Consider the following 25581-nt stretch of genomic DNA (forward strand, 5'->3'; position numbering starts at 1 on the left):
GGGGATCCATACGAAATTACTCATTGAAAGTGTTGAATACTAATTTTCTTTTTCTTATATATATCATATCTTTTAACATATTCCTATTGTCGGTATCTTTTCATCTTTGAAATCTAAGGCTTACCTATCCTCTTTCAAGAATGTTTTATTACAAATCGTCGATGATATTCTGGGAACTGTCACTGATTAGATTATATCATTAATACTTTTGATATACATAAATACTCACAAGACACCATAATAGTTAAATTGATCGGCAATGATTTTGGTTCATCGTATATGCTATATTTATCTTTCTGAACCATTTCACGGTAAGCCGTCCTTTCTAAAGAAGGTAAATCGACAGTGGAAACTTGGGTTTTCAAATGAGGTATTCTTGGTAACGAATTAAGCGAAGTGAGAGCCACAATTACACCGTTTCGCTTACTCGCCTACAGATACTTCTAACGAAGCAGAGGATGTAATCACTATTTATTGTTTAAATTAACGCCTTCATAAACGCGGCCGTTATCAAATATTCAGACCATATATCTTAAAATATTAGTTACTAGCTACAGCACAATATTACGTACTTAAATGTTTACATCGTGTGCGCGCGGATTATAATGAATAAGTTCCCCTGACGTGGACCAATATACATATACCAACCCAAACAAAGAACTCGCTCACCACAGCAAATGATGTAAATTCAGAATAGTGTTAATAATTCAACAAACCTGAGGCTGAATGGATCGTTAGCTTGAAAATCACGTTATCAATCATGGAAAAGTTGCCTTATATATACCCCACGTAGTGATCTCTCGACATGGTGTAAAATTTTGTACAGTGAAACCGCATTTCTCGCTCAAAATCGATAATCAAAAGCAAGCACGACCAAAGAAACAAATAACAGATAAACAAAGTCCTAAGAGAATAAGACCAAACGTTTCGGAAAGATAAGTGTCTTCAGTATCCCGGGCTACATCATTAATATTTGAGAGAAACGGAGTTATGCAACATGGACAAAAAATCACGATAGCTACTACTTTCGTCAAGCGGTAAATTGCATTATGGAATCATTCGCGTATTTTCAATTTATAAAACAAGATGGCTTGCTTGTGTGTTTGTTTTTCTGGGGTTATCTATATGAGGCTAGCTAGTGCCATTTTCAGGAAGGTTTTCGTAAAACCTAGTTAATCATTGAACATCATGCACGAGATCCGCCGCAGATAATTTGCGGAAATTGTTTCCTCAAGGTTTTGTCCACAACAGGACCCGACAGTTCATAATCTCAACTTCCTAGCAAAAACAAACACCTTCGGTTAGAGAGCAAAACGCACACACCCGATATCTACTCTAGGTGAACACTGGTGTTGTACTGACAGAGTGTTTACATAATTCATCGGGTGTTATGATGTTCCATAATCACACCTGCATGCATCGAACTATTTTCTGTCATATTCGATCCACGGTGTAAACATCTAAGGAGAATGTTCAAATGTATTATGTATGATATAGTTTTATGGTTTGCGTAAAGTAAGAAGGCTCCTCTCGTGCTAAAATAACAGACAGGTATACTAGTCTTGTGTTCACCCAAAGCTATCGGTGATATACGAGATTATAGGTAAGGCTTAATAGCTCCCCGGTGAGGAGGAAGAACGGTGTAAGATTCATATCGAGGTTTAGAAAGCTAAATTTGTAATGTGGTATATGCTTGGCAAAGCCAAAAAATATGAAGAAATCATGAGAGATATTGTTGAATGACTGCAGGCTGTAGGCTGTATCAATGACGATAAATGACAGCAAAATCAGACCTCGTCTGTTTGTCGCCATTAATGTATAATGAACATTAAACAACTGTGTCCTGCCTTTCATCATTGAATGAAAAAAAGTTGATAATTATAACCTGAGGCCAGACATTGTTTGATATGACAAATTTCAAATTATGATAACCATGGTTAACGTGTTCTATCGGCAGGAGTGTTATTGAGATCTCTAGCCCTCGAGCTCGCTTCTCTTACACCGTAATTACCTGACATTCCCGTATTTAGTTCTGAAAGCACCAACAATACCAAAAGATAATTGGTGTACACGCACTTTTAGTTAATGAAAGCTGTTGTTTTGGGACCCGAAGTCAACATGTGATGTGTGCCAAACCGCCATTAGTCGCGCGTGTTTACAAGACATACATGTTACCGGTGCAAAGCTACCTATCATTGGACAACACGAAACTCGTTCTGTTTACGGGTTGAAATTAAACGTTTCGACCTAAATGAAAGTTGTGTGTTCACATGTACCACAGGATTGGGTAGACGTGGTTAATCACGCTAATTATAGATCTATTAAACATATATTGCATCAAGGGTTTATAGAGTCAGCTCTGCTTCATTACAATTGAGCTCTTAACGAGTCGGGGAAAACAATTACCATCGTTGTTTATTTATAATTACACTCAGAGCTTTGAGGGACTGTTTTTACTGACATGACTCGTTAATGTGTAAATATAGCATTTGATCTAATTAAGTAAACATCACTTTATCATTGAAACTACACAGGAATGTTAAGAATCATGTGTAGATATATATTAATGTTTTTGTTTTTGTATTTGTTTTGTTTTCTGTTTTATTTTGCTTTTTGTTTTTCCTTGTTTATATTTTCGGTTTGGTTTTTGTGTCTATACATCAAGACCAACCCATCATCAATTCTTTGATAAATTTTATTCAATCATGTAACCACAAAATATATCGTCTCTTTTGATATTGCCAAAACCATTGGTATGACGAAAGAATTAATATTCTGATTGGTCGAAATTGAGATCATGTCTAAATCATTTGTGTCAGCTGGATGCAATGGTTACCAAAAGAAGATCTATGATTGGACAAATCCTATAATATTTGTACACTAATTTTTAACAAACTAAACAGGTATGTTAAAAACCACTTGTTGCCACTTAACCTGGCTACTAAACACGAGGTTGTTGTATAGAGGTTAAACTAATCAAATCCTATAATTTGACATATCATGCGTCTCCGAAACATAACAGTGGCCTCCGATCGCTCAAAATTAAGAAATTAGTTCATAAGGTTTCTGAGGCACGGTAAATACTATATATTTGTTGACTGGGCTTGAGGTCAACACATGTTGTGTTGAACCAAAGGACCAAACTGTTGTCTGGGGCCGAAATAACAACATATAGATTTTTATACTATTATCAATATATAGATTTCTATACTAATATCAACATTTAGATTTCTATACTAACATCAACACCTAGATTTCTATACTAACATCAACATCTAGATTCCTATCGAACATCGATTTCTATACGACTTCTACTTTATATTTTCTTCACCATTAAATTATATCTAATTTATAGCTGTACTATACGTCTTGTTTCTCGTTATCCTTTTCTTTCGGTAATTATACAGCTATGTTCTATCTAAGTTCTGCCTTTTCATATTAGCAACAAAAAGAATCTCCATGACTGGTTTATTTTTTGCGTACAGATATGTGAAACAATTTAGTGAAACTATACAAGACTTTTAGATATGATGGATAATGGGTGTTTTTGTTGGTCGTTAGTTTATGGATTAAATGATTTACATGTAAATAAAAGCTGTTTTATCAACAGGAATTTTATCAGTACAGTATTCACATTTTTTTGGAAGCCATGTTGTCCGAATCGGATGTTCACCCTCCGTTGATAACGTTTTACCAGCATTTTTTTTCTCTTTACTTGTCACAATGGGTCAGTTTTTGGCAAAGTAAAATTATGGTGTATTTAACAGGCTAGGTTCTACCGTAAACATGCCAATGGTTAGAAGGAAAGCGATAAACTTGTATAACTGTTAATGATAGTGTGTTGGACTTTTTGGCAATTTTATTAGTGTTATCATCTTGTTCGAGCCCGAAGCCATACTCATAAAAATGCACGTGTCTGATTAGATAGCGATCAGGGGCAATAATCGGTGATTATTGCTGCCGAAATGGATCAATTTCCAGAGAGTTTTGTATCAAACATATAATGGATGTTTCAATTTCTGGATATCAAACAGGTGCCCGCCACCAAATTGTTATATAGTCTTGGCACTCGAATGTAAGTTTGATCAGTGTTTAAGTTATCTTTTAAACGGACAATAACACACAGAAATAGATTCCATATCTTGCTATTTACACCAACTAGCGGGGATGTTGACCAGTGGAACTATCTCATAACAAAAATAGCGATATTCTGAGTTTCAGTATCATTCTGTTTCCCCCTGTGTACACATTATCTTGTATAACTATCGTGAAGCACTAATTGTAAAATCGATGAGTTTAAGCTTTGTGCTGAATCTCTGTCTGATGAGAGAAGTGTTGATGCTATCGATATCTGTTTTTATCTTTCTCATACCCGCTTACAATCCCATCACTCCTGAAAACAGATCAGTATTTGTTGTTGATAAATCGTCCAGACAAAGATTATGAATATCATCACATGTCATGAAATCGACTTAGCGCGGCATCAACAACGAACATCTCATTCAAATGTTTTTATATTCTACGTCTACGAGGACGTAATTTAACTATATTAGCTGTAACCAGTATGACATCATCATTATGACGTCATTATTGTCGGTTTAGACACCGTCATAAGGTAGTGATTCATTTTAGTATAAACCTGTATAAAAAAGTCACCTGAATAGAGTTTTCTTGTTATAACAGTTGTCAACGTTACATTGTTTATCTGAAAAATAACTGATGTAATTTTCAATTGCCCTTAAAACGTCAACAAGGCAGTTGAATGCTTTTAATTCAGCATAACTCTGCCTCATTTTGAATGTTTGTGACGTCACTAATACCCTGTAAAGCGGCCGGGCCGTATTTGTGTATCAAAATGATAATACACCGTGTATTTAAAGCGAAATCAGGAGTAACAGATTGTAAATCTGTGACCTACATTAGCCATGATTTTTACACAGAATACTGATAGATTGTTTCTATAACGGTAATTCAATGCCATAACGACATAGTGAACAAGCTTTTCACTGATCAAGATAAACTAACAGCTGACTGACCCTTTAACAAATTAAATTTGGCTATACCGCACTCATCCTAAGTTATTTATTTCAACAGCCTCGCTCCGACCTTAACAATAATCGAATTATCACGTGCTATATAAGATTATGTCTAGGTACACCAGAAGCTCTACAAAACGAACGGCGGCCATGTTAAAACCCGAACATTTATTTGTAATAGTCTATGGATTTCCCGGCATTCCTTGGAATTTCCGATCTCCGCTGATTGATAACGAGGCTTTGACGGATACATTCTTGTGATTACGGCTATTATTTGCGGTCATTTCTCTGGACCAAATCCGCCTGGGGTACGATTTTTTTGGGTAATTATGATATCACTTATAAGACAAGGGCACTGACAGCAACCACTCACACGCGGCGTAATGATAGACACTAAGTAATTCTTCAGCACGTACGCAATGATATCTTACACGATATGTATCTGCAATCCATCAAATCCAGCCATCGAATTGTTTACACTCGGGTTGTTCTATACTCTATAGCGATCTATATACTCCAAATTAGCCGAACATAGTACAAGGCTATGTAGGATTTTATCTCATACGTTCTCATATATTCTGCCTTTTTTTTACTTTAACACATCTTGCCAACGAACTGACGAAAAGGATCAACATTTTCACGATCGCGGATTTTCTGAATGTAAAGTGATTGTAAAACCATTTTGTTGTTGTATAGCATTTCACCGTTTTTAAGTTTACATTATCAATAACTATGACCCATTATTTTCTTTTGGTCCATATTTCTTAATTTCCGTAAAAACACACAAGACTACTTAATGCTGAATCTGATAAACCCAGAATGCTAGAGCCAGACTGCGGTGTCCGATATCTGTCAGTAACGACAAGTTGTAACTAAGAAAGTCAAAGGTTTTATCGGTGAAGAAAGACATTTCTCATTGTTTGAACGGAATAGAAAAAAATAAGATAATATATTTTTGTTTCTAGTGTTGTCTATTCCGATACACTGATGATTCCATTTTAACACGCGAAGACTCGCGATTGTGAAGATATGTGGCATCTATATGTTTGTCACGTACCAGATATCCGGAGTTGTCTGCCCTGATTTAATCTCGTGCGTGTCAAGGTCAAACGCGCGCTACATATAAATGATACTTTGCCACGGTGAAGATTATCTGGGCATGAACTCAGTAGTGGCAATCAACACATCTCTATCTTTATCAGCTGGAATGATACGAGACTACTAAAAAGCTCATTGACACCAGAAGTCTGTTTACACATGTAGCAGAATGTGACCCTTTCCTTTCTCAATAATAACATCACACACACTGAACAGAAATAACATGGCATTGTAGAGACGGGGGGCGGTGGATTCCATCATGATTTGTAGTCTAATTTACGTACATAATCATTGTCATCATCCGAAAGCGCTAAACCAAACTAAAGCGTTGTCGGTCGACCAAACCAACCAAACTGAAGCGTTATAGACTGTCACCATTATTGGAGAATAAGAGCATTTCAGATAATACAGATTTAATACATTTCAATGGCGAATCTACTTTTAAAATATTCAAAAAAGTCTTGATATACCTTGCAATTCGCAGCAGCATTTTTTAAATATTGTGAACGATAGCGTGTTGACTGTACACTGAAAATACATGTACATGTACCTGTTTTCTACCTTTAATAAAAATCTTTAAAGAACATTATCATTTCGGATAATATTATGTTATTTTAACTGTCGAAGATAGTCATAGATGTTGTAAATTGCGAACTACAAGTCCTTTATTGTTGAAACAGAAAGTCGAACAACATTAACTGCAATGAAAGACAGGAGTTCCCAAAGGGATCTTGGCAGCCATCATTCAGTTTATCTCCATTCGGTCTTTGGATCTTTGCACTCAAAACCTGGATGGTCGCCTGTCAACCATTTTGTTTTCCTAGTCAGTCACAGAATCAAAAGGGTACAGCCAGGCACTAAGGGGAACCAGTATATGAAATTTGAGAATGGTTCATGCAGTACTTCTGCAGAAAGAGCGATAACAAGTGTCGAAATCAAAGATGGCCACCTATCAGCCATTTTGTTTTTCCGATCAATCGCAAAGTTGACTTTGCACAATAAGTGACTTAGGGAATTATACATACAAGTTTTAGAATGACAGACACATGGAGTGCTTCTCGTTTCTCGTTAACAAACTGTGACTTTCACAAAGCAAGACGGTCTTTTTATCCGAGCAGTCCAAAAATGGACTACACACAGACAGTGACGAAGTGAACACACAAATATACATATGGAATTTGAGAAAGCGCTTGTCAAGAAATATCTGTAACAAGGATTGTTTATACGATCGGACGAGTGATGTATAGCCAAAAATGTCAGTATTGTAACAGTCATCAAATAAGTAATGAATTTCTCGACTTACATGCATGTACATCACTTCCTGACTTGAAAGGTATCATATGTATAGATATGTATAGATAGATATATAATATGTAAATAAACATTTCTGGTGAAAATTAACATAATTCCAATCAATTAATGAACAAGAGCAACATTAAATATTATAGAAGCTTTGAAGACTTGACAGGTTTGGTTCTCAACTTATCGTTTAAATTAAACCGATATTGAAAATAACTTATTTCAGTTTTTTGTAAGGAATGTTTCCATTGAAATGTCTTGTCATCTCGTTATAAGCGACAGATCTTTACAGACAAGCATATCACATTGCGCAATAATACCAGTTTCCTGAAGAAAGTAAAAGTCACGAAATGGATATCTATTGAGTTCATTAAACCCTGTACTGCAGATGAAAGTGACTACAGACACACATATGTTATAGGGAGTCTGCGCTCCGTACATAATGGACGTCCATCAACGGTGCCATCGGATTCAAATTAGTCACTACGGGTTCAGTCGAACCGCTTAAGTCAAATTGATCTGGTCATAATTTTTCTATCACTTTTGTTTATTTCCCCATCAGACAGTAAAACTCCACTGACATATTTTATGTTGTTCCATCGACTATATTTTTTCCCTTTTTTACACGATTTGTTTCTTAGCTGATGGAACGGTCATTATATTGTTTCATCCGCCAAGTTACTTAAGCCCGGAAGTATTAGACCTGATCGGAGTCTCAATCTAAGTACATTTCCGGAAGTGCTTGCTACCATCGGGACATACCCGCTTGTTCCATTAGTACGGGGTTTGGTTTAGTAGAACGATCGGACCGCCGTATTCCTGACATAGTAAGATAACAGCAGGCTTGTCATTAGCTAAGTAGCCTGCCTATCCATCTCTTGGATCCTGCACCGTCGGAAATTGATGGAACGCTTGGAAATTTCTTAATAAAATATCCTGGCTACCTATAAATCAAAAATTCTGAATATGAGAGGATGGTCAGGCCATTTGCAACGTCGTGACTCGGATCTCACGAGGACGACGAAGCAAGATGGCTTTAAGTCATGTTAAAGTGTCATTTGGCATATTAAATATTGATGTACAGTAAATGTAGCACGATTACGTTTTTAAATTCAGAATTAAAAAATCCTCTTAGGAGATTTAAAGAGAGTAGCCTGAAGATAATAACTTATCATTATAAGCCTTAAAACGTTTCCGTTGACACCATTTCTGATTTAATGGATTTTTAAACATTGCTTGGGGAACCATTCATACGCCATATATCCCCTTCCATTCTCCCACACATATACATACAATGTATACTCCTTATCCCTCCCTCTAAATATCACACGTTCCACCCACCCCTACACACGCAAACACATCACATACTCCTAAACCCTACCCTCTCAAACACAACATTCATGTTCCTAACCCTAACCTACATACACACAACATATACTCCCATCCCCCGCACAATACATATTCCTACTCCCACCCCCAAACAATAAATGTTCCTACCCCCACCACCACACAATACATGTCCCTACCCCTAACCCAAACAACACATGTTCCTACCCCTCTTCCCCGCACAATACAGATTCCTACCCCACCCCCTAAACAATACATGCTCCTACCCCCACCCCCACACAATACATGTCCCTACCCCCACCCCCACACAATACATGTATCTACCTCCATCCCCACACAATGCATGTTCCTACCCCCACCCCAAACAATACGTGTTCCTACCCCTATCCCCCAAATAAAACACGTTCCTTCCCCCACCCCCACACAATACACGTTCCTCCCCCCTTCCCACCCCACACATATATATCAACACATACTTCTAACCTCCAACATTTCCAGCCTACACTGACAACAACAAATACTCAAGGATCAAGGTCAAACATACTAAATCTTAAACGACTTCTCAATAACCAATTGACTCAAGGTGCCGATACTGTGCCTGTAGCATGCTGGCATGAAGTGATATCAAGTTTGTTCATATAAGTGACATTGACCCACTTTCAGGGTCACAAGTGTCAAATATATCAAAATCGTTAAAGGACCTCTGTCCAATAACCAAATGGCCCAGGGTACTGATATTATATTATACTGCGATAGTAAAAGGGAAAGTACTTTTTTGTAGTAGCCTGTATAAAGAATATGAATTCAAGTTTGAGATGTTTTTATGAACTGACAATATCATTATAAGCTGTAAAGTATTGAGCAATTTAGGTCTATTTTGCTTTTTCCGTGTTGAAGTCTTTATAGTCAGATGGCCGCTAAGCCCTTTATGCCCCTTGATGTATGATAATACCAATATTAAATTACGTTTTGTGTAGCCATATCATCACAGTTTCCTTATTTGTTTGGGTATTTTGGCTTTTGTTGTGATTCTGGGTTTTTTTCCATGATTAACATTTATTTTTGAAATTTTGTTTTCTATTTTTCTATTCATTTTATTAGTATAATTTAAATCTTTTTTCTGTATAATGTCTCGTGTTCTCACAATAAGGATTGACATCTAATTCAACAGGATGGCACTGTCGTATAACAAAAGGTTTGATTTTGAAATATAAAAATACAAAAGTTTGTATAAAAAAGATTAAGTATTGGTGTGAATGGTCACATATAAACACGTTGTCCAGTCGTGTCTCACTAGAGAATGGTTCCTAATGTATATCTCGATCGAGAGTGTATTCGGAACACTTCTTATTAACGTTTGACATAGTAAGAACTTTCAATTGCCCTCCGAACAGGCAGTCGTTCACAAAATGCACTGTCGTATACCCTCTTCCTTCCCCCTCACATCCCCCTCCCCCAGTATGCAAGGAACGACAACTCTGGTAGAGTTTTGTTGGTCACATAACATCCGGGCAATAATTACCAAACCATTTCCGGTTCTCGTGCAAGATTTTACACATTGTTCAGATTGTTTATCCTTGAATACATTATCGATGTTTTTATTATATCTACCGTATGGAATTCAATCATCATACAGTCGCTTTAATCACCGTTATAAGCCGAGACAATCATCTGCTGATGAGTTGGGAGGTCATCCATCATAACCACGAATATAGTCGATAACTAAATTCACTAAGCTTTTATGTCTCGCCCCCGCCTTACGACATGGATTTAGTTGAGGGAGGGATGATAGTTAATGTATCAGCGTCGGTCACGGGCCCGCATTACCGATATTAACGACTATGTATTGCATCATCAACGATAAGCCGGCACGCGATAAATGTGTTATGTCGGGTACAAGGTCACTAACATAATCAGGTTTACCATTGTCTGTTTGTAAGGTGTTACGTACGGCATTAACCCAATACCTGCTGTTGATACTTTGTGACATAGATATTACATTGTTAGGCACACAAGTCCAGCATCTCCGTCATGGAATCATGGCTTGTTTTGTTGTCTGGAATCTACATCCTGTGCTGGTAAAAGAGGTATATCCACGGTACACTCCGTAAGAAAAACATTTCGTTCCTCCATTTTAATGTAAACTAAGGTAAGAATTCTTTATCAATATTATCAATAACTATCATATTTCCTATGTTAATTGATATACAAACGCTATGCATACGTATTACTGAAAGTCTTTGAGCTTTGTCTATCAGCACGCGTGATATGGAGCGACGCGCATTGATTTGACATCGCTTCACCACTAAAGTATCAATGTTCTGTCGCGTGTTCTTAGTATAACATATACGATTCAGTCATTTTGTAAAGACAATAGCGAGAGGGATTTCTAATCAATGTCAAGGTGACATCTTGTGGAACTATTATCTTTAGAGACGGTCTGGATAAATGGCGGGATTCCGTGACAATCTGTGATGATTTTTACCTTTGTGTACCTGAAAGTGTCGCAATAAATCGGTGTGAGTATTTTTTATTTGTTATACATAAACAAGTAAAAGAAGTTAAATATTTCTGGTTGTTTTATGAACGGAAGGATATTGATATGTATTTCACGGACCATTTCGGGTTCTATCTGAAATATAGGTATGTGTTTCATGTACTGTTTCGGGTTCTGTCCGACATATTGAAATGTTCGACATAACATCGTTGTGTGTTAATGAAATTTTCTACGTAACATCTTTCCAGTTAGGTTTTAAAAATAATTTGAAATCAAAAACCTATATGGAACTTAATATCACAATAAAAATACCGAGCCTATTTCTGTCTACAATTGGATTATTCTTTACAAACAATTGTTTGGTATAAATACTGTTTTGTTTCGTCACATGAACAAAGATTAATAGGAAGTGACGTATATCTTGTGAAGTAATAACTGTTTTCCCTTACCTACAGGAAGTGACGTCATCTTACCAGAACTCGTACAGTAATTTTCCCAGGAAGTTAGGTTTTCTGCCCTATGTTACTGTCTACTCATACATGTTCTTCATTCATACATTATATTGTATTTATTTGCGTGAAAGTCGCCTTTTGCAAATTTTCGATAGCATAAATGTTCATTTGTGTCTTGCAAAGGAGGCCACAAATTAAACTCATTTAACAAATATATTAGCTACAAAATATGAAAACGCCACTCTGCCTTCATTACAAAAATTGAATTCTCGCATTGTTTTATAATCCGAGTTCTTCATGTCAGTAACAATATCTCTACAATACGTTGACCCGATACAGATCACAACATTTAATTGACAATTAGTTCTTCTTAAGTTGGCCTTAATTGATACTCACGTTAATTATCATCGACTTTAATTCTTAATTGTAATTAGCGCATTGCCTGTTTGATCGCGTTTTAAAAAAAAAAGCAGATAATTTTATGACTTCAGGGTTAATTATGAAGGTCACTTAATGAGAGCGTTAAGCACGAACTGAAATACAAATTAAAGCTATTAAAGAAAGTATGGGGTTCTCGCTGGTTTACAATAAACTGATGAGATAATACAATTTATTAATGGAGAAATATGAGGACATAAAAATCATTTATGATGGTTTGGTATTTTTGAGTGAAATATTAGATACTGACACTCCCCCGCTCTTAGTTTCTGCTTTTTTACAGTTCCGAAATCTTGAACCCCTTCACAAAACTAAGAGACATGTGTATGAGTTTAAAGCAATGTGGCGACTTGTTTGCTCGTCTGGTTTTAACGTCAGTTCATCACAGCTCAGTGGAGGGCCTACCTTTTGGTCTGTTCGTTACAGAAGCACATGCTTAAAAGCTCGTGACTCCTGCAGAGAACACTTCCCCAAGCCCTTCATCATGCTGTTTACTTGTCATCCGCGGACTGCCAGATCTTCACGCATCCCAGAAATAGCAATTGCTGTTTTGAATTAAATTTGGATATCACAATTTAACATCGGCATAATCTTTTACGTTTGTTTGTAATGGAAATTCTAGGTGGTCCTATTTACAAAATTGAAATTTTGTGAAGGAATGCTAATCCAGTGTGATTATTACCCCAGATGGAGGTGCGCAGTAGTAGGTAGAATTATGTCTATATATTACTTATATCATTAGATACACGACAAATTATTACATTTTTTAAGGAAATCAACAATTAAAGCATCTTTAAAAACAAATTTCGGATGTTTTAGAAAGTTAAAAGTACCTTTGGTAAGAGTGTGATCCACTTAATGACTGATAAATCTTGAGAGGCCTGAAAATAGAGTATCGAGATACAGGTATGCCACGAAATGATGCTTTAATGAACACAATTACCAACTACATATTACCTAAATTCCAAAGTAATTTTCTTCTGTGAAGATCTAAAAGTTCAAGTGTGGGTATGCCCTGGTAATTTTTCTTTGAGACTTTTGGAGATTCTGGCTAACACATTAAAAAATGGTAGAGAAGAGACGGCTGTCTAAGCGTTTATCAAAAAATTTCTAGATAAATTTGTTGAAAGGCGAAAATGATAGTATCTCTAAACGAAGTCAATATATATTGTGAATCGAAAGACAAAACTTTTTGACGAATCATTTTAAACTTCTGTGACAGATTTGCAAATTCTTTACAGAAGACACATCTGCATGGCTAAGAGACGGATGGGGAGAGGGTTGAAGAGACATATATATTGTAAATGAGTAGCTTGCGTTCCCTGAACTCGGCTATCGCTCGGATAATTGTCTAGTTTGACAGTATTTGTTAGGGACACCATACTCATGGGACCTTTCTCCTTTGATTCCTTACGACCAAAGAACATAATAGAATCTAGCCTTGTGGTAGCGTTTCTTTTAACGTAGGCGGTAGAAACCGGAACTAAATCACTCGGTTATCCTCTAATCTTAACTTCATTAAGATACGTCCGCTGATCGTAAAATGTATGTCTTGAACTCCCTAACGTACTTGAATCAAATCTGTGTCGATGCTTTCTCTTCCTTTCCGACCTCTAGCTCTAGTTTGTGTATCCTTGAGTAAGTCTTAGCCAATCTGGCCCTTGGGATTCAGTTAATAAACTGGCAGCTTGCGGTTCCACTAAATCGATACCGCGAGTTTCGATGTCATAATATATTCCTACTAGATTTTACAGCCTTTTTGAGGTAACAACAACGTTAATTTACTGCTTTAAATCTGAAACGAGCTCCGTCGTTAGGGATAATTAGAGTTAATGGGTTCTCAACATGAAATAATGTTGTCAAATTTGTCATTTACACGCGCAAAAATTATAAAAGGGCTTCGTAGGTTGATTATAAATTAATTGTCTTAATAGCTCAATAACTGTTTAATCGGAATTAATGTCATTCGCAAAGCTGCACGTTTGGAAAGGTAACGATTATACTCGATACTGTGTTTAAAATCGCAAAAATATGGAAGGATGGCGGCAAACCTAACCGTCTTATTTCTTTTTTGAAGGTTTTTACTCGGTACAAACCATTTACGAAGACATTTTGAAAGCCAGGCGGGTGAGGACCAACAATTAAACTCGAGATTGTGTTTTAAATCGCAAAAGTACGGAAGAATGGCGGCAACACTAACCACCAAATTGGTTTTTTTTCTTTTTTTTCTGAAGGTTTTTACTCAGTACAAACCACTGACGAAGACATTTTGAAAGCCAGGCGGGTGAGGACCAACAATTTTAACTGTTTTGCCCTTGATAATGCCATTCGAATTCTTGGCGTCTCTAAAATAAAGTGATCTCCTTCACAACTGTCAGATGGCATGACTTATCTCAAGATGTAATAATAATTGTTGTAATGGATCAAATTGAATTCCGAATAATTCCAAATTCAAAAACAGAAAAAAAAATTAATGGGAAACTAAATACGGTAATATGACACCACAACAGATTTGATTTTAAGGAAATTATAACTAAAATTTATAAATTATAAAATTATAACGCGAAGTTATAACTAAAAGGTGCCGTTCATTTCACCATGTTGTCAGAAACAACAACATATATTTACATTTGCTTTTCCTGGTCTTTAGATCCAGCTTAACCACAGTGTTTACATTAGTTTTGCACAAGAGTATGCTGTCTTGTCATAACTTAGAACGGTTGTATATATTTTATATTTGCTGACATCCCTGAAATCAATATAAAGTTGTGTAAGTTTTGCGAAATGTAAAAAATTTTAATGCAATGTTACATGATACATCAATATTGACTTTTTTACTTGAAAATAATTTGTAGCGATGTTTCTTTACATCACTATTTAAAGCTGAAAGTATTTGTATCTGGTTAACGTTCATTAGCTCTTGACGTCTACCTATTTATAAAGTTGTTAAGCGCCACCTGGCGGACTAATAGCGGTAATTAAAACGAAACCTTTAACGGGTACACAACTAGCGTTTTACTTTAAATCGTTCTCAAGACATTTGGCCTCTGGTCAATGTAAAGCAGAGATAAATGTCCGTCGGTGCGTCCGTCTGGTAAGTCTCACGCTCTTCAGCACGTGCGGTAAGTGGAAATGCCTTCTCATGTCGATATGTCACAGACGCTGCGAATAAAAGATTTATGTTTGAAAACTCATTTGTGAACTGTTTATTGGTATTGTTTCGATCTCCTAGAAAAAAAGCAGGGCGTACAAGTTTATAGTTTCGAAAAAAATAAACAAATAAAAATAGAAACAACGACACACGCATACATTCTTTCTCTATTTATAGTCTACCTACTCGTTTAATGTGAAATTTCCGGCACAAGTATTTCGAACAACCCTAAGCGTTTGATGCAATCCCTTCAAATGAAATTTCCACATTTGAAAACATGATCCCAGCGAAAAAAAACATTTTCCTGAAATACTGCCAAAACGTGTTCTTCGATTACGAAATAACCGTGTCACGTGGGAAAAGATAAAATTTTAAATCTTAAATTTCAAATCGATTTGATAACATAATTCGATAGTTAGTTTTTTTTAAATAATTTGTACAGTAATATATCACATCGTATTGTATTAAATAGCATCTTGGTGCCAACCATCACAGTACAACAAAGTCGTCACGATATCTATAAAGGCGCAGGTGAATTATATTAAAACTCATACTTATAGACATAGCACTGTCACATACATTCTCGTTGGCAGGACTTAAGCATTGTACAAACTCCTTAGAAGCATATATTTTATATCTTTTACTTCGTTCTCTCTCTCCTCCCCACCCCTACCCTCCTTCAATTTCCTAATCATTCCGTTACCAAATTCTCTATTTAACACCTCACCGTTCGGAGTCCACCTCACCAAATCCAACCTCGTCTGTAATATTGTTACTTGCTCGACGTCCAGCTTGTATTGAGTTAGCGTTAAGGACTGGTTAACCCGCTGTACGTACGATGTTACTAGGTGAGATTTCATGTGTAGCTGTCCATATGTATGATAGTTCAGTGTGATAGTACTATAAACCGTTCGCAAGTGTCCCATCCATTAGTAGACATCGTCTTACATGTAACATTACCATATTTACTGTTATAAGGTAAATCGTCAAACAAGTTGATATTTTTTTCTTAATTCACATAGAAAATGCTACTTATTAATTCACAAACCGCTGTAAAACATTCAGAGAGACTGGAAATATGACAGCAACCTACTCTCTTGAGATGTCTAACGTGTTAGATCCATATTCAAGACATTTGGTTAGGAATTGGATTTGATGTCTGATAAGATAATTTGTGTTGTATTGTTTGCTGATTTTCCATGGAATTGGTGGTTGTGTCATAAGTAAACAATCCCTTCAGATGCCTGGTTTTGTGGGGTTTTTTGTTTTGTACTGGGCTTTATGATTGGTCAGTTTTATAAGATATTTTGTATGCCCACTTTCCATTGGTGTAAGTTTTCACTAGTGAAAAATAACAAAAACTGTTATTTTCACTAGATTATGAGATATTTATCTATATTTCACCGGCGAAAATGTAATAAAACACAATCAAACACTGTAATGATGAAAACTCACATTGACTAGTATCAACGCCTAACGTGAGGCGAGACTTCTACCCATTTCATATGGTTTTCTATATCAGAGATCCACAAGTGCGCAATACACGCTGATATCTTCACTGCGAATGCCGATTTGTCAAACATGAGTGAAACACTAAAACTTGATATTTCTCTCAGTGAAAATATCACTTATATTTTCATCGTATTCAAATATACAAAGATTATTTTTTTAAATGCACACAAAAATCACAAAATTTTCCAAAACAGATACAAGATCGACTTAACCTGGAATAATAATTCCTGGCATCATCTTTACAAGTCTGTTATCCGTGATAATACGTTGTATTTTTCCTAAATTGGATTCATCTATGAGAAATTTGCCCGCAAGTCTTTTATCAGAATAGCAAAGAGCTTTCCGTCCTTAATATAAGACTTTCTTACATATTGAACTTCATATGTGACCTTGAGAACCTTGATTAGAGTTTTTGACTTTTCCGATTTCGTTCGGAGTTTCATGGTCTTATTTCTGTGTTTGTGTAAACATAAAAATGACGTTTCTCAGCCTTTCCCTGTCGCACTTTCTGAGACAGTGGGCAATGTATAATTGTTGCGATACGTAAAACGTTTTGATCATCCTTCTGATATAGAGAATGTTCCAAATTCCAAAACCTCATAATCCGTTTTACAATTGGAAAACATTTATGTTTAAAGCTGTTTAAAATATTAAAGAGTCTTGAAGGAAAATCAATTTATGAAGCAAATAAATTAATATATGGAATAAAACTTGATTCTCTGTGCATTATCCGTGATTACAATGAATGAAGTCTGTAAATTGTGAATATAAGTCACTGATGTAAAGTTGAAACTTCTAACTACAACTATAAACAAGTCCTGACTTGCTAGCTAATATATTAACTGGGGATATTACCCACACCAGGTAAACCGCATTGTTTACAACAACGCAGTCGTTTCTTCTCTGTGGTAATGAGAATCCAGGCTCGTTATACCGTTGGTTAAAAAGTAGGAATAATTAGATTAATTCTTGTTTACTTAATTTCACAGCAAATTCCATCGACAGTTATTTCACAAATGACTTAAGTTACATATCTGTTATTGCAGAATTTGGGGAATGAGGGAGAGGGAGGGAGGGGAAAAGAGAGAGAGGGAGGGAGAGAGAAAGAGAGAAGAAGGGTGGGGGTGGGGAAGGGGAGGGGGAGAGAGAGCACCTCAGAGTAAAACATTCAAGCGTACAGATGCAAGTTGATGAAGGCTAAGTGTTACGGTTGTCGACATGATTTCATTGGACCATACTCTGTTTTTCTTACTAGAGATTGAATTTGACGTGTTTGATGTTTGTTGGTAGACCTCTTGGACGCTTATCATTCCGCAACACCTGGTCTTTTTCTCCTTGTACTATTATAAGGGTTTCCGTATGAATATTCATCTTTCTTTCGCTAGCCTCGTTTCATCGATTATGAATTTGGATTAAGATTTTGTTCATAAAATTTTTTTCTGGATTCATTTCATATTAGTCGATGGTTCTACACAAAACATGTATTGAGTCGCTGTACAAGTATACAGGTACCTGTGTATCTTGTCAGTGTGCCCGGTCACGTGACTTTATTGAAAATACACTATCGTCTGTCTCGCTTATCTCCTTTTCCGGATACAGCGTTTTCGAAATATTACTTTATTCATGTGATTCATAATGCGCCATTACTAGGTATGTCGGATGCGGGACTTGATGTTCGTACCTGCCTAGTATCAGTCCACCATCAAGACAATGATTGTTTATTGTCTAATAAATTTCATTGTGTTCGTGTAACGTTAATGTGCGGCCTGTTAGAATCGATGTAAACTTTGCAATCAATTAAATTGACTTCCGTGCCATTCTTATTTCGATATATTTATTCTTATGCCCTTCAACGACATTAATTTAATGCTAAAAACTCAATGCCAAACAACGCCGTACGTTTGATATCATATGTAATGTACTGGCGGCGTTGAATAAGCGTAGTGGCTCTATAAATTAAGTAAATGGAATAGATAAAGTCAGGAAAGTCACGTGGCGTTAATGCACGTCCATGGCACGTGAATTGCACTGTATGTCACATCATTCATCATACCAAATGTGTCCAATTGATTTACATTCAAATAATCATTATCATTCAATCTCCCGCATTGGCTTTACAGCCCGAAATCCAAGTTAATTTATCAGTCAGCGCACAGTCATCCGGGCCTAATGGAATCGGAATCACGTTGTTTTCAAATTGTATAAAGATGTTTAAAAGTGTAAATTGATTTTGTAAATCATGTGTTAGAAAATATTGAGAAATTTTCCAGTAAATGAAGGGTTTAAAACTGTATTGTACAGTTATGGTAAACATTTGAAAGGGGTGTCCGATATTGCATAAGTCGAACGTATGATGGGTTGGTTTGATTTATATCTATGCAAATTGAACACGATTATATGGAAATAAAACACGAAATGTATTTTGTGTTCGAGATTGTCTTGATGAACACTATTAACCGGTAATTCCAGTTTCTGTGGAAAGTGATTGGACTCCTTTGTCTTATCCTTACTCTTGTTATCACACAAGATGGCGTTGTCTCACAATCCAATTTTCTCAAAAATTATTTTACAGTTTTTGATACAGTGTTATTTTTTGTTAGGTTCATTATATATGTAAATTTGTCGAAACACATATTTTTTGTGTCTCAGAAATGTCTTTATCAAGTTTGTATTTATACAATTTACAATGTATACGATATGCTCACAGTGTGCGATATAGAGGCAGGGGCACGCTTGAGAAATGAATATCACCGTAATGTGAAGATATATGCTTTACCGGGTAGGGGCGTATTCAACATTACCTTCTAAATAGTTTTCTCATTTTCACGTTTAATTTGGAAGAAAAATTTCTATCATCTACTGCGAAATATCTCACTGAAAAAAAATATGGCGAGCTCTCTGTATGTTATATTATAAGGTTTGGTAACGTATTTAAACGCTCTACTGAGCCGTTTCCGGAATGTTTGGACATGCGCTGTGGGGTGTTATAAACACGTTCATATAAGAAAGCAGATTTTGATATTAAAATAAATGGTAAATGTCAGATATGGTCGATATCTTCGCTTAAAGTACACACATAATGCATTACACATGCAAAACATTCTTCAAAAGTGTAGAATCTTATCAGGTTATCTCCCTTCGGCGAACTCTCTGCAGGAAGAAACAGCATTGTTGTGGGGAAAGTCGAACTGCTATCTATTTTCTCGGTTGGTTTTTTGATATAAATAGATATCGCACGTTCAAAACAGTCTTATTTAATACAGTTTTACCAGTAAGTTGTTTTTCTCCTTCTGTGTCATGGAAATCTTACATAACATATCGTGTGTTATTTCCGAAACGTACAAAGTTTACGTAAGTAATCGGATGAAAAAAAAACCTCTCACGTCATTTGTCATGTGATAAAGAATTTGCCAGTCCACGTCATTTTTGTTTGCTGTGAACACTGCCGAAAGTCTGTAGTTAAGAGTCCGAATGTTCGTGTTTAAGTTTCTTAAACAACGGATAAACCATTAATAAAATAATAGCATCTGTCATAAAAAGGAAAAATCTTTCGGAAACTGGATACGTGGCAGTAGTATTGCCGTGGGGAATACGTTTCATCGTGAGGGATGTTAGAGCATTCATGTCTCGTCTGTATAGACAAATGTACGTGGTCATGTGCTTGACATAAAATGTGAAGATTTCCAGTGTGACCTGTATACTGATCAGTTATATAAATGGATGTATCTGACTTAAGGGTATCGTTGACCGGAAGTCATCGATAGTAATTTGACTTATTCGGCGTTGCTTGTATATGTTTTGAAACTTAATTACCGGTAGATGTCACTTTGTGTGGACATTTATCTGTCACAGAAGCGGACAATAGACAGGCGATGGTCATAAAATGACGTCATATGTCAGGGAGTATGTGGAATAACATCCGGTGTTAAAATCAACTTCAAAACAAGTGTACATACAACTAATGTATATTTCAATAAAATATTGTTCTCTTCAAACATGAGAAACTTAATGTGTGTGACAGTGAGACAAACGATGAAAACATGAAACGAATGGTAAGCTCTCTAGTGGAGAACATGTCGTAATGTTCCTGGATATTTAGATCCGACGCATGCGCAATTGGTCCCATCTGGCAGTCCTCTGCAGCAGATTACATTGTACAATTGAAAAGGTTTCATTTTACGATAATGGCAAACGAAGGTTGGGCTAGTTAAACTATCACTATTTCAAAATTAGCTGTTAGCATGCAATCAATGCTTGGCAAATCCATTTCCATAATACGATTTCTGACAGTGAGCCGATGAGTTTATCACAAAGTCGTACGCAATCACATCTGGGCTCATTTAAATTGCCTGAATGGGAAACTTTCGATGACATGTCAGTTTTTCCAGAACTTTCATAGATTTCTGAGTAAATACTGAAATTGAATCGATATAATTGCGTGCCGCTGTTGATATGTTCAATAATTTGGTGATAAATTTAAATGAAAGATCTTTTTAAAGATAACTGCATAATATACCGTCTGTTCTCTATTTTCAGGCAAATCCGCTTATTGAAGGAAATGTCTAAAAGAAATCTGTAAAGATGGAGACACCAAATGTAACCAGTGAAGCCCCAGGGCCAAGCATGGATAACCCTGAGGCTACCTCCTTCTTGCTCGCCTTTCAGCAGTGGTTTTCCGGTGTACACGGATATGCCTCAATCATAGTGTGTGCCTTTGGTATTTGTACAAATGTTTTCAATATCACGATCCTAACACGACGAGACATGCGAACTGCTACAAACCTGTTCCTTTGCGGATTGGCGTTCTCCGACATCCTTACAATGATGCCCTATATGCCTTTTGCTATCCACTTTTACTGTATCCACGATCCAGCTGAGGTGTCACCCGAGAAATACACTGAAGGTTGGGCCACCTTTATGTTGATATCTGTTAACCTAGCTGCCACTACACATACAATCTCAATCTGGCTTGGAGTGTCGCTTTCTGTCTTCCGGTTTATGCAGATGCGGTCACCCTTGCGGGGACCCCAAGCCAAACAACGTAGTATACAGCAAGTGAAGGCTGTAACGATATTGGTTTACATTGCGTCAACTTTAGCAATGGTACCTAACTACCTCACAAACAAGATTGAACGTGTGGACTACGGCAATACGAGTTTGTACGGCCTCCGAGACCTAAAACTCGCCACCAACGAAACAGAGCCTATTGTGTTCGCCAATGTTATTTCTTACGCCATTCTGGCCAAACTTGTGCCATGCGCACTTATGGTAATATTCGGTGGTTCGTTGCTTTACAGTGTTGGAATTAAAGGCAAGAAGCGAAGGCGAAGACTTTCCTCAACAAACTCCAACTGTAAACGGGAAGTACGTCAGAGTAAAACTACCCGTATGTTACTTGTTGTGATGATTCTATTTTTGGTGACGGAATTCCCACAAGGAATTCTGATTCTTGCAAGTGCTTTAGTATCCGGCTTCTACCACAACGTATATATGCCTCTTGGTGATTTGATGGATTTCATTGCACTTGTAAATAACGCAATCAATTTTGTTTTGTACTGTATCATGAGTCAGCAGTTCCGTCAAAGATTTATTGATATGTATCTGAAGAGGACGTCACGGATGAAATATTTTGAAAAGATAAGTTTAAACAATCAATCTTTCACGCGGACAATAGTGACAGAGGCCACGTGACTAGGTAGGAATCGTAATAGTTCAAACAAGAAGTGACTATGTAGGTTCATGTTGGAATGTGTGTTTTACTACTGCCACAAAAAATAGGGTAATAGTCATGAAAATGAAACAAGACACCGTTAATGAGTGTTTGAAGTTCACGCTAACCAAGTATTTTTCTACACTGTACTATGGAGTTACCGGTGAAAATTACAATGACGTCATTAAAACCGGTGATTGTGGGTAATTTTGAAGACAACGACAAAAGTCTTAGGATTGATGAAATAGATTGGACGGTCTATTTTTATGTATCGTCGGTAACCATTGAAACAGGATTTTATTTCAAAACTGATATTTTAGAAATCTTTTTTGAGAACTTATCGAGGCTTGTTTTACTGGAGATTGCTTGATGGGCCAGACACTCCAGTATGACGTCAGATTTGTGTGACGTCATCACACACTTTTTCATTTTAGTTACAATATCATGCCAATGGCATGAACATTTAAATATTAACTTTACTAGATATTTCTACACCGTTACAAGAAAAACATGATGTTTGAATATGTGTTTTAAAAAAATGTTGATTTGAAAAAATTAGCGCAATCATGTTTGATTCGGTACATGTCCTTCACCTACATCATCAAATAATATTGTATCATTGCAGTTTTCCCCCCTCAGTAGTATTATAGAATATACAATGTATTTTATTTTTGCCTGATGTTTTGCTAAACGAATAATAACTTATTGCATCAGCCTCAATTTGAAATCAGCATTACTCCACCACATTTGAAATTTTATTAAGCTTATCACGTGATCTTTTCATCCAATAGAATCATGGGAATTCGAAATTATGTTTTTGATTGTATAACTTTCATGTGTCGAGCTTCATCGTGAAGTGTAAGCTCCAATATTTAATGATGTTCTGAATTCAGGTTTTCATCATTAACCCACTGGTTTTGTCCACGTGGTACTTCCATTACCGCCAAGACTACAGGATTAAAAATTTTGCCACAAAAAGTCAAATGACAAATGAAAGATTTCTAAACTAGCAAAATAGTCACACAAGTGGTCAATTATTTAACGAATAATAAGTCACACAACGTGAGATAAATCATTTTTCTAGTAAATAGTCAGACAACAAGCGAAAGATTAACGAATGATAAGTCAAACAAATGATTACTTAACCAGTAATTAACACACAAGTGGTAATTTATTTAACTAGTAAATAGCCACTCAACAAGTGGTGAATTATTTAACTAGTAAATAGTCACACAAGTGATAAATTATTTAACTAGTAAATAGTCACACAAGTGATAAATTATTTAACTAGTTAATAGTCACACAAGTGATAAATTATTTAACTAGTAAATAGTCACACAAGTGATAAATTATTTAACTAGTAAATAGTCACACAAGTGATAAATTACTTAACTAGTCATTAGTCACACAACTGATAGATAACTTAACTAGTAGTTAACCACACAAGTGATATATTATTTAACTAGTAAATAGTCACACAAGTGATAAATTATTTAACTAGTAAATAGTCACACAAGTGATAAATTATTTAACTAGTTAGTCACACAAGTGATAAATTATTTAACTAGTAAATAGTCACACAAGTGATATATCATTTAATTAGTAATTTGTCACAGAACTAATAGATTACTTAACTAGTCATTAGTCACACAACTGATAGATAACTTAACTAGTAGTTAACCACACAAGTGATATATTATTTAACCAGTAATTAGCCATACAACAAATGACAGAATAATTAGCTAGTAGTGCGTCACACGACAAGAGATAAATTATTTAAACTGTGATTAGTTACACAACAAAGGATAGATTATGTAGGTAGTCATTGGTCACATAAATTATATAACTAGTAAGTAGTCAAACAATATAGTAATTAATCAAGCGACAAGTGCTAGATGATTTTGACTAGTGATAACCTCCAATTAAGCGACTGATATTACATGAAACCCTTATTGATTGGCTAAAATTAATTTTAATCAGTTTTGATACCTAAAGTTAAACTGTACCGATAGTTAAAGTTAACCACTTTTGATAAACGTAGGTAAAGTCAAACCACATTTAGTAACTGAAAGTTTGATAAATACTCTAGTCATATTTTAAACGATTAAAGTTCTACCAGGATTAGATAAGATTTATCTGTTTGACTTGGATGTCACCAGAGGATACCCGATGCTGTGTCACTGTGTTTTGACTATAGACAGATACAATAATGTCCGAGAATTTCGGAATGGTGTTTCTGATGTACATATATCAACAATTTTGTCAAATTCTACAAATATCGTTCATAGAGTAAAGGTCCCGGGACGATTAGATTTTCATTTGCAATAAAATAAACTTACACATTCCTTAATGTTAAGGGGGGATGCTGCATTTGCTGTGGTACATGTATGACGTCATAATGACGTTCTCTAGATTTATGCGCCTTTTTAAAACGAAAATCACGAAAATGGCATGAGAGCAGATGCGTGATCACATTTTTGTTGACCTAGATAGTGCCTTTACGTGTGATTTATCCAATTTGACGATGTTTGTTTGTTTGTTTGTTTGTTTGTTTGTTGTAAGTTATATTGTTAATTTTGTAAATGTTATTTCATCACGTTCACGGAGAATGAAAATCATTTATAGAAGCAACATTACAATGTTATGACAAGATTTTTCTGTTTATATTTGAGTCAGTCTTTCCTTTGTGGCCATTTATAACCTTGACTACAGAGGTCACGACCTTGAGTCTACAAAAACAATTATAATCTACTAGTACTCTCTGGTATGGCACATTTTTATAGAACATTTACCGGATTTCCGGAATTACCAGCGCACAACCCAACCATGTCGTTTACTAGACATCCTTTGTATATTAGAAGAAATAACACGATTTTACATCCTGCACTTCTTCTGATAGGTCATATAACCAAATTATATCTCAAAAAAAAAAATTGTAAAAGGAAATTTCTAAATTGTCATTTTTTACATTATCTTGTTAGCCTGTCCGAACATCGGACGAACAGTCAGACCAAATACGTGTCGTGTTTAAAATCTGCGGT

General features: G+C 35.9%; 1 protein-coding gene across 1 annotated transcript; it reads left to right on the forward strand.

The window, feature by feature from the left end:
* Positions 1–21411: 21411 nt before the first annotated feature.
* LOC132559917 (G-protein coupled receptor dmsr-1-like) lies at positions 21412–22521 on the forward strand. The gene has a single exon (XM_060224548.1). The coding sequence runs from the start codon at positions 21412–21414 to the stop codon at positions 22519–22521; it is 1110 nt and encodes a 369-aa protein (XP_060080531.1).
* Positions 22522–25581: the final 3060 nt, after the last annotated feature.

Source organism: Ylistrum balloti, unplaced genomic scaffold (assembly GCF_031769215.1).
Source record: "Ylistrum balloti isolate Yb309-2 unplaced genomic scaffold, AGI_CSIRO_Ybal_v1 Utg370992, whole genome shotgun sequence".
NCBI classification, from domain to species: Eukaryota; Metazoa; Mollusca; class Bivalvia; order Pectinida; family Pectinidae; genus Ylistrum; species Ylistrum balloti.

Coding starts and splice junctions, on each gene's coding strand:
- LOC132559917 (XM_060224548.1), top strand. CDS start 21,412: ATGGAGACACCAAATGTAACCAGTGAAGCCCCAGGGCCAAGCATGGAT.